Raw genomic sequence first — 15,640 nt, forward strand, 5'->3', positions numbered from 1 at the left:
CTTTACTGAGTTATAATTTATTAGTTTTAATACTTTTTTTTGCAGAATCTTTGGAGTTTTCTACATACAGGATCATGTCATCTGTAAATAGAGATAATTTTACTTCTTCATTTCCAATTTGGGTGTCTTTTACTTCTTTTTTTTGTCTGGTTGCTTTTGCTAGTACTTCCAGTACCATGTTGAATAGACATGGTGAGAGTAGGTACCCCTGCCTTGTACTGGATCTTAGTGGAAAAAACTAGTTTTTCCATATTGATTGTGGTATTAGCTGTGGGCTTTTCATAAATGGCCTTTGTTATATTGAGAAATTTTCCCTCTATATCTAAACAGTTAGAGTCTTTATCAAGAAAGAATGCTGAACTTTGTCAAATGTTTTTTTCTGCCTCAAGTGAGACAATCATGTGGTTTTTATCTTCCATTCTGTTAATGTGATATTTTATAACTGTTATACTCTTAAATCATAAGATGTAAGTTTTTTAAACAGTTAATAACAAATGTGATATTATTGGTTTATAATTAAATGCAATTTTTGCATAAATATATTTTGCTATATATTAAAACTTACTATTATGTAGATTTATAAGTATACATAAAAGTAGAAAGAATAGTATAATGAAGCCCTATGCAACAATCACCTATGATTTAAGCTTTTTGACACATTATTTTGGTATATTTTCCCCAGGGAAAATCACAGCAAAATAAATTTGAAGTCAAATGATGTAAAATAACAAACAATACCTTAAAAATAGCTTTAAAATAACTATTTTTTAATATCACCAGTTAATAAAATTACTGTGTGTTTTATATTAAGCACCATTTCCACACTGGAAATATTACAAATATGATTCTAGTAATATAACTATTTTTTATTTTTACAAAAACAAAAAAGTCCAGAGAAATAGAAATTAAGGGTGACACATTATGAAATCAGACTAGCCAGGTAGTATTTAAAAATTTGGGAAAGAATAGTAGAGAACACACTACATGGAAATATTTCCTCAGTAAGATATATAAAAATGAGGAAACACTAAGAGGTACCAAAAGTGCATTCTAATGTAACATATATGGACAATATGCTTTTGCCATTTGTTGCACCTCAATATAAATGAATATGTACAAAGGTACACAATAAATAAAAGATTAGTTGTCATATGGCTGGAATTAAATGAATTATGGATTCCACAGACTCTATCATGATACTTGGAATTGATAATGCTTTTTAAGTTATGGAAAATACTGTAGAACTCATTCTGTATTTACGACAAAAAAGTATTACCCTTTGGTTTCTTTGAAATAAGAATTTATGGAGTCCACTTGCTCAAGGCTTCTTGGGCATGGCTCCAGGTAAAAAGTAAAAAATTTCAAAACATAAATAAAATGAAAAGAAAAAAAGAATTTATGAAAACAACAAAAAAGTAATTCAAATACAAATATATGTATACGTGTGTGTGTGTGTGTGTGTTTAGTCTCATCTCTTTGTTAGGACAAGCATATGAGGCTAATTCATCTGGAACTACAGATTGTGAAGGTGTTATCAGGATGAAAACCGCCCCAGCTGCTGCTAAGAAGCTGTCATCAGTCAGCCTTTTGGTACTGTTCCAAACCTACCTTGCGGGGCAGTGCAAAGCAATGGGTGTTCTGTTTATGTTATAATTCTTAAGAGTTGAGAAAGTAACAATTAGAGGGAAAACTATACAGTTCATATTTGTACTAGAAGTCCAGTTGAGTATCTTGTTTAGATACGAGTTACTTTCTTAATATTTAAAAGCTCAGTTGCAGGCCAGGCGCGGTGGCTCATGCCTGTAATCCTAGCTCTCTGGGAGGCCGAGGTGGGCGGATTGTTTGAGCTCAGGAGTTCGAAACCAGCCTGAGCAAGAGCGAGACCCCATCTCTACTAAAAATAGAAAGAAATTAATGGACAACTAAAAATATATAGAAAAAATTAGCCGGGCATGGTGGCACATGCCTGTGGTCCCAGCTACTTGGGAGGCTGAGGCAGGAGGATCGCTTGAGCCCAGGAGTTTGAGGTTGCTGTGAGCTAGGATGACGCCACGGCACTCACTCTAACCAGGGCAACAGAGTGAGACTCTGTCTCAAAAATAAATAAATAAATAAATAAAAGCTCAGTTGCTAAAAGTCGAGATCATCAGGAAAATGATAGTGCAATTCCATCTGATATATTCCCTCTAAATTAGTCCAGCTTATTTGATCTATTTAATGTAGACTTGCTTGAGGGTACACAACAGGCTTTGGAATAATTTTTGAGATTGCTTGACAGGATGTAAAACAATAGCTGCTTATTAAAAAGACAATAAAATATAGTTTCATTTATAAAGGCAGGAAAGCACTATTCATTGATAATAGCACTTTTGATGCCAGGGCATTTTGCAGTTTGCAGCAGAGAAAGAATAGAGGGTGTTGAAGATTTTTACTAGCGATACGGATTGGAAAAGTGACTGAATTCTTCTACTTGAATAAATCTCTCAAATGATACAAGGAAGCTGAAAACTAAATAAGAGCATACTTATACATCTTTTAAATTTCCACTTTGTAATCAATTCAGAGTCATGAATTTCATTCCTATACTCTAAAGAGAAACTCTCTCAAGCTCAGGAGATCTTTGGCAGCTTGGATTGTGGCTTGCTCACCCTGATGGTTGTATTTCTACATCTGGGCTCTTGCTGAGTGTTTGGCTTCCTTTCTTCCTTCCACTGTAAGCTGCACACAATGCTTGTTGGGTTGGTTATGTTGGTCACAGGTACCAGCTGCTTCGTTTTTTTTTTTTTAAATACGGCTGCAAGTAGAAACCCATGAGGCCCAGTTAATGCAGATGCCTCTTTTCTCTAACAGCAACATTAGTGCCAAAGTGCCAGATTCTTATTACTAAGAATGGTACTTATATTTGTTTTATTGGCTTCCAAAATGAATTCGTTAAAACTAAGGGTGCATCTGCTTTGGAAAATTATTTCATTATTGTCTACTGCCATGAAAACAGCAAAATAAGAGGAAAGTTCTAAATGGGATTTTTCTTTTTATTGACTAACTGACATAAACCCAAATCATTTTATCCTATCTATTTAGTTACACTAAATGACAGTATTTCCCTAACTTTGCAAGATCCGATTATAATGCACATCTCATCTGTGAAGGTCATTGGTCTACTTAGTGATGATTCAGAAGCCACAATAAAAAAGAACTCCTAAAGTACTACAATTATTATCTGAGATAAAAGCTATTAACTAAATTCCTAAAATACTGAAATTATTAACTAAGATGAAAGTTATTAACTGGAAATTATTGAGACAAAAACATATTTATGGGAACTGTGGTTCCCAAATTTGGTTCCCAAATCCCAAATTACTGCATGGACAAACAACCATGCAGTAATTTGAGCACTGTGTTCTTAGCTCTGTGCTAGATACCGTGGAGAATGGGGAAGGCGGTTAAATACTCTGGTCTTCAAAGAGCTTACAATTTGGTAGATAAGGCAATCTTATGGACAGCTCAAACGGTACATGATATGAAATAATACATAAATCAATTTAGTGTATTCACATAGCAGTGATCCATTTACACAAATCAAGGTTAGTACATCAAATGATTTCAAATGGACCTACTAGCCTTTGGCTTATGCAAAATTGGGAAGAAGGTAAAAGTTACCTTTGACATTTATTTACCTCTCCTATGAGCTTTCTTTCCATCCTGGGTGGAACAGACAATTCCCCAGTCCTTTGAAGCTTTGGAAGGCCGACTACTCCCCACTTCCCATGTACAAGAAAATTCCCAATAGTATGTCCCTGACTGAATCTCCTACTGCCTTTATCTGGAACGTCAAATCAAAACGGCATCTGGAGGGAATAGTGACTTGGGCACTGACAATAACACCTTCACGCATGCCTAAATTCTCAACAAAATGAGTAAATGATGATTTGGGATCCCACCTGTAAAAGTCTGCCCTCCTTCTAGTGCATAACTAAGAAATGCTAAGTGGTGAGCGAGTCTGATTAGAAATTCTGTAAGGACTGTATTAATAGACGGGGAAGATAAAGGGGTAGATCCACTTCCATTCCCGTTTCACCAAATGGCACCATTATCTTAGTACCGCAAAATAGAACCACAGAGGGTTTTTTTGTTTGTTTTTTTTGTATTTTGACTACAAAGCCTAGATCTGAATCAAGGAGTCATTCTTTTTTTTTTTTTTTTTGAAACAGAGTCTCGCTCTGTCATCCAGGGCTAGAGTGCCGTGGCGTCAGCCTAGCTCACAGCAACCTCAAACTCCTGGGCTCAAGGGATCCTCCTGCCTCAGCCTCCCAAGTAGCTGGGACTACAGGTGCATGCCATGATGCCCAGCCAATTTTTTCTATTTTCAGTAGAGATGGGGTCTCACTCTTGCTCAGGCTGGTCTTGAACTCCTAACCTCAAGGGATTCTCCTACCTCAGCCTCCCAGAGTGCTAGGATTATAGGCATGAGCCACTGCGCCTGGCCTAAGGAGTCATTCTTAATGTGTTCCTCTATCCCCTTATTTTCCCAATTGAATCTGTCACCAGATTGTGTCAATCCTGTCTTAAAAATGTCTTCCGCGAGCCCATTCACTTCCCTCTGTCTTCTTTATCACCTATTTAGCAGTTAAATCTTTATGTTTATTTGTGAGAAAGCATAGATCCTTTCTGATTTCCTTCTATCATTATGTTCTATTGTGTGGTACATAGCAATTACTCAGTAAATATATAATCAATGAATAAATGAGTTAGAAGTTGTACTAGACCTTCAAGTCTTGTAGATTTGGACAGAAATGAAAGGAAAATAATCATAATAGGAAATAAAAAACAGAGAAGCAAAGGATAATAGGAAGAATTGATATGGCTTATTCACAGACCAAAATAAGATTGACTAGAGCTAAGGGAAGATTTGGGGAAATAAATGAGAAATAACTTTCTTTAGAAGGCATAGGATCAGATAATAGAGGCAATGGAATTTATACTTGCTTGGTTAAAAAAAGTGGAGTTTTTAAGTAGGATGCTAATAAACTGAAAGAAGAACTTTTTTGCTTCAATGTGATAGTTGAAACAAAAAAGCCAGGATTCATTTTTAAATGTGATATGATGAGGACTTAGATTTAGGTGGTGGCAGTACAGATTCCAAAATAAAGGTCTGGAGAGAGAAAAAAATATTTAAAGAAGAAGAAATTGGGCCATAGTAAGTGCATGTGCAATATGGATATAACTCTAATCCTTCCGTTTTTTTAATGAATCTCACTAGTCATATTTTTACTCAGCAAATTCCAGATTCACTTACTTTATAGTTATTTTTAGTAATATCTATGTATTATAGTAAATAAGATAAACAAAAGTGCTCTAAAGCAGGTTTTCTCAACCGCAGCACTATTGCCATTTTGGGTCTGATCATTCTTTGTTGTGGGGAGCCTGTCCTGTGCTGTGGGGGGTTCAGCAGTATCCCTGGCCTCTACCCACTGGATGCCAACAGCACTCCCACCCAGTCGTGACAACCAAAAATGTCTCCCGACAATGTCAAATGTCCCTTGGGAAAGGAAGAGCAAAACTGCCCCCATATGAGAACCACTGATTTAGAAATATATAGTCCTACAAAGTACACAGTATCATCATTACAAATATTTACTCTTGTATTACAAACACATTTTCATTCCACTTCAGAAAGTGACACTCTTGTTAAAAAAATACATGGTAAGTTAAATGTAAACATTATTTTTTTAAAGGGAATTTTAGCATGGAGTAAATCTTTAAATGTACTTACATTGAGTTCTAAAACTATTCCAAGGCAGTCAATCAGCAATGACACAAGCATGGCTATAGTAATGATAACCACCGTTATAACCACGTGGAAAACTGATGGAAGAGTCCCACCAAAAAACACATTGGCAATTACCTGCCAAATAAACAGATTATTTTGAAAGGGACTCAGGATTTATTGAGAGTATTTCATAAAAGCATTTAGGACTGTATAAAATACTACCAATAAGGCAATTGATCAAATCTCAAGTCACTAGGAATGTTTTGTCTTTTTCAAAGTACTTGCACATAGACACGCATGTCAATAACAAGTATTCTTTGTTGAACTATTGGACGGTCAGTGAATTATATTACAGACTCATAGTATGGCATACCAATGTTTGAATACATATATTTCTCAAGTATAAGAGACCTTGGAAATTTATCTTATTCTTTTTCCTTGAGTCCAACAAGGTTACTATTATAAAACAAACTAGACACTATTTAGATTATTTGAATGGCCTTGAAGGAAGTGGTTACCCCATTTCCTTTAATAATACTGAATGTGTAATATCTTTTACCAATAGGAAATTAATTCTCTATAAACTAAATCCTAATTGTTACAATTTAAGTCTACTTTATATTGCCTTTCCTCAACAAAAATGGAAAAGAGTTCATCACTATTTTCCATTAATACTCGGATCAAGAAATCAATCAACAGTTACCAACTTAATGTGTCCCATACTGTGATGTGGTTTACAAAGATAAAATGTCTAGGAGATGATTCCTATTCTGAGGAATTAATAATTGGAGATATACAACCAATCTAAAAAAACAAATAGAGATCAAAATTTATGTCAGGACAAAAAAAGATCAAAGAGGATTTAGAACTAAAAGGAGCTTTAGGTATTCAGATCTTTCTCCTTTAGAGTAATCTCTTTCACAACGCTCCTGAAATGTGCTTGACCTACCTTGGTTTGAGGTGGGACTTGAAACATGAATAGCATTTGAAGCAGAATTATAGGCTGAGGGAACAGTGTGAAAAAGAGCAAAGAGGTAAGAACACGAATGATACGTATGGAGGAGAAGGAGGAGGCAGTCTAAATAGGGTGGTGGCCCTGTGCAAAGGACAGTGAGACATGAGCTGGAAACGGCAGCAGAGGGTCAGATGCTGGCAGATCGTAAAGAAGCAGCTCTCCAAGCTTTGCTGCCTAGATATGAAACATTCCCCATAGATCAGATACTGCCATGACTCTGCTAATACATTCATGGTGATGCTTTTACTGCTTACAATTTGTAATGTCTTCCCAAATATCATCTTATTTAAAATCCATTCTTATAGATGTCTCTATGATATAATTGTGAAAGTGAAAAATCACTGAGTGAGGCAGGCAAGTGAAAGACATTTATTAATGGTAGATAGCCTTTTTGGCACCCTTGTATATGGCTGGCTACTTTACCTATGAATAGAAATGGTTTCATTACACTAATGGCAACTGTATATTTGTGTGTGTGTGTGTCTGTGTGTGTGTAGAACGAAGAGAAAGAGAAGAAGTGACTGGGAAAAGTATATACAACATTCTCTGACAAGGATTTGCTACTGTGGCAGAGACCTCGATATTATTCTGTCTTCCTGTCACGGCAGCTAGAAAGGAAACTCAAGTTTCAAGTACTGAAGACAGAAGCTGTGCAGGTGAAGTGACTCAGACGGTCCACAGGCAGTTTACCAGAAACCACATGAGAATGTACCATTTGTTGTTGTTGATCTAAGACCAGATTTGAACCTAACGTCCTGGGCAGAAGCTATAATACCATTGCCTGCATCTAACAGTAGTTAGCACTGGCTCTTACATTTTGAAAAGATCTTCACAAAGTAACCTTAATTCAGTCTATTTCTCCCTTATAGTCAAGATAGAGAACTGGCCTGTGAGTTGTACGTTTCCGAGTGAGCAAAAGTGCTAACTGTGAAGGACATGCACAGTGCTGAACATTTCCCTCTTCCACTTCCCTGAGCCGTTCCTCATGCCCAGCGCTGGCTGAAGGTAGCAGGCCTGCCTCAAGAAGCCTGCCAATTCCGTAGTGTATTTAAAGCTCTGTAGACATTTCACTTCACACATTACACCCATTCACATGGTGCGCTGTGTAAACAGCCTCTTCGAATAGATCCTCAGACTAAGCCCTTTTCAGTGTGATTCCTGAAAGAACTGCTGTGAAGGAGGATCGTGTTTTTACTGTGAACTGGGCCAGTGGATTTTTAGCTGACAGCATAAGGGATTCCTGACAAGCTATGTGATCCAATTTTACACCAAAAGAATTAATTTGCTTTCAGCTAATCTTTCTCCACAAATCCAGGTGGTCCATATAACATGATTTAGAGCTGACTTTTAAATGAAATATATTTATAGATAAATAATGTACTATATATTTAAATTATCTATATATAGTTTATCATGTACTATATATTTAAATTATCTATATTATTTTGTTATATAAACATGTAAATAAATAAATATATTTATGTAAATATATAAATAAAATATATCTGTAAAACTGAAGGCTTAAGTTCAATTTTGGTTCTCCATAGAAGATCAGATGCTTTAGGTTTTTTTTGTTTTTTTTGAGACAGAGTCTGGCTGTTTGCCCTGGCTAGAGTGAGTGCCGTGGCGTCAGCCTAGCTCACAGCAACCTCAAACTCCTGGGCTCAGGCGAGCCTCCTGCCTCAGCCTCCTGAGTAGCTGGGACTACAGGCATGCGCCACCATGCCCGGGTAATTTTTTCTATATATATATTTTTAGTTGTCCAGATAATTTCTTTCTATTTTTAGTAGAGACGGGGTCTCGCTCTTGCTCAGGCTGGTCTCAAACTCCTGACCTTGAGCGATCCTCCAGCCTCGGCCTCCCAGAGTGCTAGGATTGCAGGCGTGAGCCACTGTGCCCGGCCAAGGTACTTTAGTTTTTAAGAAACAACACAACCAATTAAAATCTGATCTATGGTGTCTTTAGTACATGTTGACTTATAGCATAGCTCAGCAAAAAGACCATTTTGTAAAACATGTTCTGAACCTTGGTACTTAGTTACTTTGTGAGAATGCTATTAAAAATAACCTAACAACCTTAGTTTGGCTGTTACTAAAGGCTCAAATTCACTTTGGAATGCAGTTGTATAAATATTTGTGCTTATGGTAATATAAACCAAACTAACAAATTTAATTTTCAAATCCAACTTTTGAAAAATTGTCTCGTAAACATCTGAATATAATTCATTTTAAACTCTGAAAAAGAAAATTTTATAAATGATACCACTTGTTATGTACTTGGGAATTTGCCAAATTGAATTATTTATAAATCTTCCTAAATAAAATATAATAGAGAAATCACCTGGATAAAGCGTTGAAAAGGAATTGTACTTACCTCTCTAGTCACAAAGCATTCCATCGGATATGTCAAAAGGACAGTGATGCCATAACAAAATCTCCCAAATGTTACCAGATTATCACTTCTGCAATAATTTTCAAATAAGTCTCCTAGAAAATAATGTAAAATAAGTTTATTTACTAGATACTGTATATTTGAGATAACCAATAAATAAAAAATATTAGATATTTATTATAGTCATGCATCACCTAAGGGACCCCATAGAAGACAGTGGCCCCATAAGATGGTAATGTCTGTATTTTTTCTATGTTTAGATATATTTAGATATACAAATACTTACCATTGTGTTCTAATTGCCTACACTATTAGCACTGTGATATACTGTACAGGTTCGTTGCCTATGAGCAATAGTTTATACCATGTAGCCTAGATGTGTAGTAGGCTATACCACCTAGGTTTGTGTAAGTATACTCTGTGATGTTCGCATAAGGGTGAAATTGCCTAATGATGCATCCCTCAGAATGTGTCCCTGTCATTAAGCAACAAATGACTGTATATAAGTGAAACTCCACAAATTTCATTTTCTTTAATTAAAAGAACAACAGATTACCAGACTAAATGTAAGTTTTTGCATTCAATAATGATGTAATTATTCATTGATTTTAAACCAATATGTGTTCCTCTTTAAGATAAATCCATCACTAATAGTTTTTTTCTCTTATTCTCATTGTTTGTTTTTGGTAGGTTTACCTCAAATTTGTATCAACTTCTGAAAAATACTTTATCCATTGTCTTCTTACATCAGAATCAACTCCCTAAATTCTTGTGCATTGGCTTTGTAAACTTGCTTCTGGTCTTTGTTTCTGGTGGGTAAGTGACTTCATTATTTTTTAAAAAAATGGCTGTTAAAATAAACAAAGTTCCTTTTGAAATGCTATTCTTAGATCAAGAACAATCCTGAAAGGAAGAGTAGACCAGTACATCTGGGGAGCTGGATTTCCTGTATATCATGCTATAGGGTTTAATCGCAAACTTGGGGCCACAGCAAGGAATTCCAAACATATATTGTCTTTCATGTCATCTGATGAGCCCCAGTGTAAATGCACTGATTCAAAACTCTGAAAATATGGCTATTTCCCAGAAAGAACATTTAATTTAATTAGTTTCAAACTAAATGATGGATTGTATAAACCTTAAAAATAATTCTTATCTAGAGACTATATTTTCTTAGCTTTCTATGAAGAAATGCAGGGATTTAACTGGGCAAAGAAATCATGTCAACAAAAAAACATTTACCAATGCTGAAACAGAGTATTTGGGCCTGTTTATTTTCTGAATATAATATGCTTATATTTTAAAATTGTGGTCACCTTTTTAAAACTAAACCAAATCAAAAATTAGATTAAAGTCACCCACTACTACACTGTTTAAAAAGAGAAAAAACAAAATCATAATACTTCTGTACTTTTTTCCATTAAAATGCTAAATACCCTAAATGACCTGCTTCTTCCCAGGATTTACTTTAAGTGACTCTCCCCTCCCCCCATCAACTGGAACAAATGTACATAACTTTACAATGTCCCTTTCGGGGAGAAGGAGATTGAACCACAGAGCAAAGGTGGCAGAGACCTGCTTCAAGGTTGATTGAAAACATTGCAGCACTCTCAGAAAAAAAGGACTGAAGCTCCCTGTTCGCTAACCTCTGCCAAGAAATGGACCCTACATCTTTTCAAAAGTCACTGGGACTGTCAAGAAGAATCCAGAGTTCCCTCTGCCTCACAAGCTGAAATTTGTCTACTGAAAGGGATAAGAAAAGAAGCATGCAGTTTGCACAAATAAGACCAGATTTGCCTAAGGAGAAATGTTCTAGAGAAACAATGCCAGCTTATTCCAGCTTAAATCTAAGTGTATTTTAGGGAATTATGGCTAGGGAAAAAACAACAACAACAATATCAAACACCTGTCAGCTTTGTTATATAAGATTTAATTACATCTGAGCAATTACCACTCATAAAAACACCAGGAAGGTGGAACTAACAAAAAAGATTTATGTCATACAGAGAAGGCATTTAAAAACCAAGGTCCTGTACGGACTGGAGCCCCTAGGCCACTCCTTTTGACAAACAATGTAGCAATAGTGATACATGGCAATGTTTTGGAACACAATTCTTATCAGGACTTTCAAGGTCACTTTATTACTGCACTCTAAGGGCACACGCATATATTATATTTTTGACCGCATTGGAATTATGTTAATTATTATTTTTGAAGCCATCTTTATTTCCTGAGAAATATCTGCCTACAATCATAGTGACTGGTAACCTCTGTTCAAAACAAGGCAGCCATTCTCCCAAGAGCACCCCAGTGTCTTCAGAAAACTAAGCTAAGGGGAGCTGAAGGCTAAGGAACAGCTTTTAGTGGACAATGCTTGACCAAAATGGGAGCAGTAGAAAGAGAATGGAAAAAATACTGGACTTAAGAGTCGGAAGACTTGTTTTCTAGTTTGTCACCAGCCAGCATGGGCAAGTTGCTTCACCTCTTTGTGTTTTAATCAGGGGTAAAACTAGTTATTCCACTTCCCTTCAAAGGGTTGTTTGAAGGTCAATGAGATAATAGACCTGCAGGAGCTATGAAGTGTATGAATCACAGCATTTAGCCTACTGTCAGACTGCCCTGAATATTACACTACATAGATGATTGAATGTAAGGGCCAAAGGAAGTCGAAGAGATGACTACTTAGTTGTTGGGCCTGGGTGAATACAAGAAAAGAGAAGTAACTTTGGAAGGAGGGACAGAAATGGCTGCTTTTATGGGAAAGATGATGTTTTGTGATTAAGGTAAGAATGGGACAATTGAATAGAAATGTCCTGCAGGCATCAGGCTGGAGATGAAAAGAAAGGTCTGGGTTAGAACTAAAACAATGAAAGTGTCTGGAGAATCTGTTGAGAGAAAAGCAAGCCACAGGCCTGAACCAGTTATCTGGGTGGGAGTGGAGTGAGGGATTAGAGAGGGCAAAGAGAGAGAAAAGAAAGAAAAAAATTATTAACAGAGGTAAAGAATAACAATGATAATATAGTAGTGCTTTTTCCTCTAAGGGAGGAAAATTTGAAGAAAGAAAGGAAGTTCAGTATTGTTAAGTAATCCAGAGAGATTCAGGAGAATCAGAAACAGGAAGGTTATTAGTTTTGAAGACTGGAAGGCCATTGGTACCTTTGAAAGAGAAGCTGCAGTGGAGTAGCAGGGAGGAAAGCCAGGATTCATGTGCTTGGAAGTGAAAGCATGGAAGGAGAGAGTATGGATGACAGAATTAAGTTTGGCAGCTTAAGAAGGAAAAAGTTAGGAAACAGGGACAGCAGGAAATCAGCAGGGTAGAGGAGAGAATGGGTGGAAGAGAGTGATCCTTTGAAACAGAACACTGGGCATACTTGTACTAATAATGAGCAGAACACTGGGTATGCTTGTACCAATCCACACGAACACCAAAATACAACATGACTGAATCTCTGATTTTTACCTTGGGTGAAGCCAGTAAACGACAGGTATCCACATGTAGCAAAGAGCATACAGATAAACGTGGAAACCATGATGGATGTATGGATGATGCGGGACCACTTAGCTACCGTGGGTTCTTCTAAAGAACTGTAAACTAAGAAGGAGTTATGGTGGCAAATAAATGCTGCAATCCAAAAACAAAACAAAACAAGCATTATTAAAGCAAGCATCAAGGTTTTCTTTCTTAGTTCTGAAAATTCAGAGACGTGTGCTACTGTAGATGCCAATGAACGGAAGTTTAAATATAATTAATTTACTAAATATGTCAGAAAATAATTTTTCTCATAACTCTGGGAATGAGAAAGTTCATTCACATTAGGCTTATATGGTCTCTTCTTGTCACTTTTGATACAAACCAGGGCAGTTCCAATTTCTCTTCCATTTTGCTTTTCCTAATGGTTCTTCCCATCTTAAGGAAAATCTAAACATCACCATAATTTTTAGTCCATGGCTTCCTTTGCCATCTGGGACATAATAGTTTTAGATATCTGGCCAATTCATACTATAATACTTTGTGTGCAAGAGTTTGAAGAAGTTCCTAACACTTGCTAGACTTCCAAGTTAAGAAACAAGATGACTATAATGAGTTTTCTGCATAAGAAATAGATTTCTCCAAATCGAATCAAATTTTAGTGATGAGTGAGAAAAGTTTGAGCCTAATTTTATATTGGCACAAACTAGATCATATGCTGCTAATAGGAAGTCTAAAACTTAGGACATCTGCTATGCAGACATAAATATGAAACACATCACTCTTTCATGAAACAAATGACTCCATATTGAGAAAAGGCCTCTGAAACCATGTACTCACCAAAAGACATAACCCCAACAGCCTGAATGGCATTAGGCTTTGCAAATACCCAGGCATCATCTGTTTTTGGTCTAGAAGAGAAATCAGTTAACTTGATAAATTATTAAACCAATTCAAGCATATCAGAGAAAAAGAAATGGTGTCACAAATATAAATTGAGTCTCTTTAAGCCAGAAATTAATAAGGAGCCCCCATTAACCTTATTTAATCATGGTAAGTTTCCCAGGAACATCAGTGTTATTTCTTAACCCCAGTCCTCTAAATGCATACCAAATAGTTGGGCAGATTCCATTTTTACATATGTAAAATATCCATTAATTAATAATTTTGTGAATTTATTTTCTCACCAATTTAAGAATCAACATTTACTATGCACTCACCAGTTGAGACAGTCATTGAGGGAGATACAAAAATTAATAATGCCCAATTACTGCCCTATATTTTCCTCTTACTTATTTTTCCAGGCTCAACCTACCCTAGGGAAATTTAGTCAGCACTACAGTTTATTGAGGGAGGGGGGACATGAACTAATATTTAATACTAATTGAGAATGTACTGATTATGTTTTGGGAACTCTGCTGTGTTATCCCAATTAATTTTCACAACATGTAAGTATTATTATCACCATTAAACACATGAGGACAGTCAAGCTCTGGATGGTGATATAACTTGTCAAGTTTACACACATAATAAATGAAGATTTGAGATTTATCTTCTTGGTCTGCTTATTCCAATATCTCTTCCATGCTGAACCATCTGTCAGTGGCCTCAAAATTCCCGCCCATGGATTCACTTCTCAAAGGAATTTTGGAAATATATGCACTTTATATAGCTTGAAGCAGCTTATATCCTAGTGGAATTTAAATATTCGGTGGTCGGTTGGGATTGGTCTACCTGGTTAACACATCCTAAGTAATGATGAAGAGCACAGACTCCAAGATCAGATAGCCTGTGTTGTTCTTCCGGCCTCTTCCACTTATTAGCTGTGTGATCTAAGGCAAGCTCCCTGGGCTTCAATTTCTACATCTATAAAACGGGGATAATAGTCATATCTAATTTATTGAGTTATTGTGTAGATTAAATGAGATAAAATATGTAAAACTTCTAGAATTTATCACACAGTACATGCTCAATAAATGGTCATTAGTTTTATCGTCATTGTGTATTAATATTGTTATTATCTACTGTTATTTAATAAAAGGTAGCAAAAACTCTAAAAGTATGGCCAACTTCCCTGGAAAGGAAAGGCTTGAGTGAGAACCAAAGGAATGTATGAAGAAGGGAACAGGGGAAGAGTTCTAGAAAGAGCATGAAGGCACTGCACTGGGTGTTTTAAATAAAAAAGACGATTCAAAAGATTAAAACTCACCTATTTCATACGTTTGCTATTCATTCTCTATGTAAAGAATACACACAAATCCTTTTGGTTTTGTCAACGTTTGTGGGATTTATGCATTATGTTATCTTTCCTTCCATATGTGAAATGCACAGTTATAGACACAAAGAATTTTACAGAAAGGCTAGCCAGCAAGGGAGGCCACAAATTGTTTCATGACTTGCTCCAATTCCCAGTTTTTGGAGTGGGAGCTGCTGCCACCTGCTGCCTCCACAGTAGTCTAATTGCAGTCAGCATTAAAAGACAGTAGCATACCTGTTAAATTCCAATGTTAGTGTGGGAAAATACATATTTTGTACATGATCTTTAGAAAATGATTTAGAACAAGCAGCACTAACAGTTGTAGAAACTTGAAGATTCTCTAACTTTGTAATATATTTTAAATGATATGCTTTCCCTGTTAAGGTTTCTGCATGTGAAAAATACTCACTTCCCCCCTTCAGTACAGATTGTGGTGGTGTCCTCATTTTTAAATCTTATATTAGTAATGAAAATGTAGGAGTTTGATTTTCGTATTTTTCCTTGCATGTAAGTTTTTTCCCCCCTGGTCCATATGGTTCCTTGAGTATATTCCTGGAGTGTGAAACAATACCTAGAGATAATTTTGGATTTTCTCTGTTCATCTTAATGATGGTGATTTTATAAGATTGAAAGTGCCAAAAAAAGATGTTACAGATAGGAAAATGCATATGTCCAAATCTAAGGAAAGAGAAGGAAACAGATATTGAGTATGGCTTTCCAATCATTTATAAAATAGCC

General features: G+C 36.0%; 1 protein-coding gene across 1 annotated transcript in view; it reads right to left on the reverse strand.

The window, feature by feature from the left end:
- The window catches only part of SLC38A11 (solute carrier family 38, member 11), a 76,789-nt gene that overhangs the window by 3,542 nt on the left and 57,607 nt on the right, over window positions 1–15,640 (reverse strand). The window contains exons 4-7 of the mRNA XM_012655819.1: window positions 13,486–13,556; window positions 12,637–12,798; window positions 9,159–9,271; window positions 5,774–5,905 (exon numbers count right to left, since the gene is read on the reverse strand). Coding sequence (XP_012511273.1) covers window positions 5,774–5,905; window positions 9,159–9,271; window positions 12,637–12,798; window positions 13,486–13,556 — 478 coding nt within the window. The remainder of the gene's footprint in view (window positions 1–5,773; window positions 5,906–9,158; window positions 9,272–12,636; window positions 12,799–13,485; window positions 13,557–15,640) is intronic.

The sequence above is a fragment of the Propithecus coquereli genome, unplaced genomic scaffold, assembly GCF_000956105.1.
Source record: "Propithecus coquereli isolate 6110/MARCELLA unplaced genomic scaffold, Pcoq_1.0 Scaffold49, whole genome shotgun sequence".
Taxonomy (NCBI): domain Eukaryota; kingdom Metazoa; phylum Chordata; class Mammalia; order Primates; family Indriidae; genus Propithecus; species Propithecus coquereli.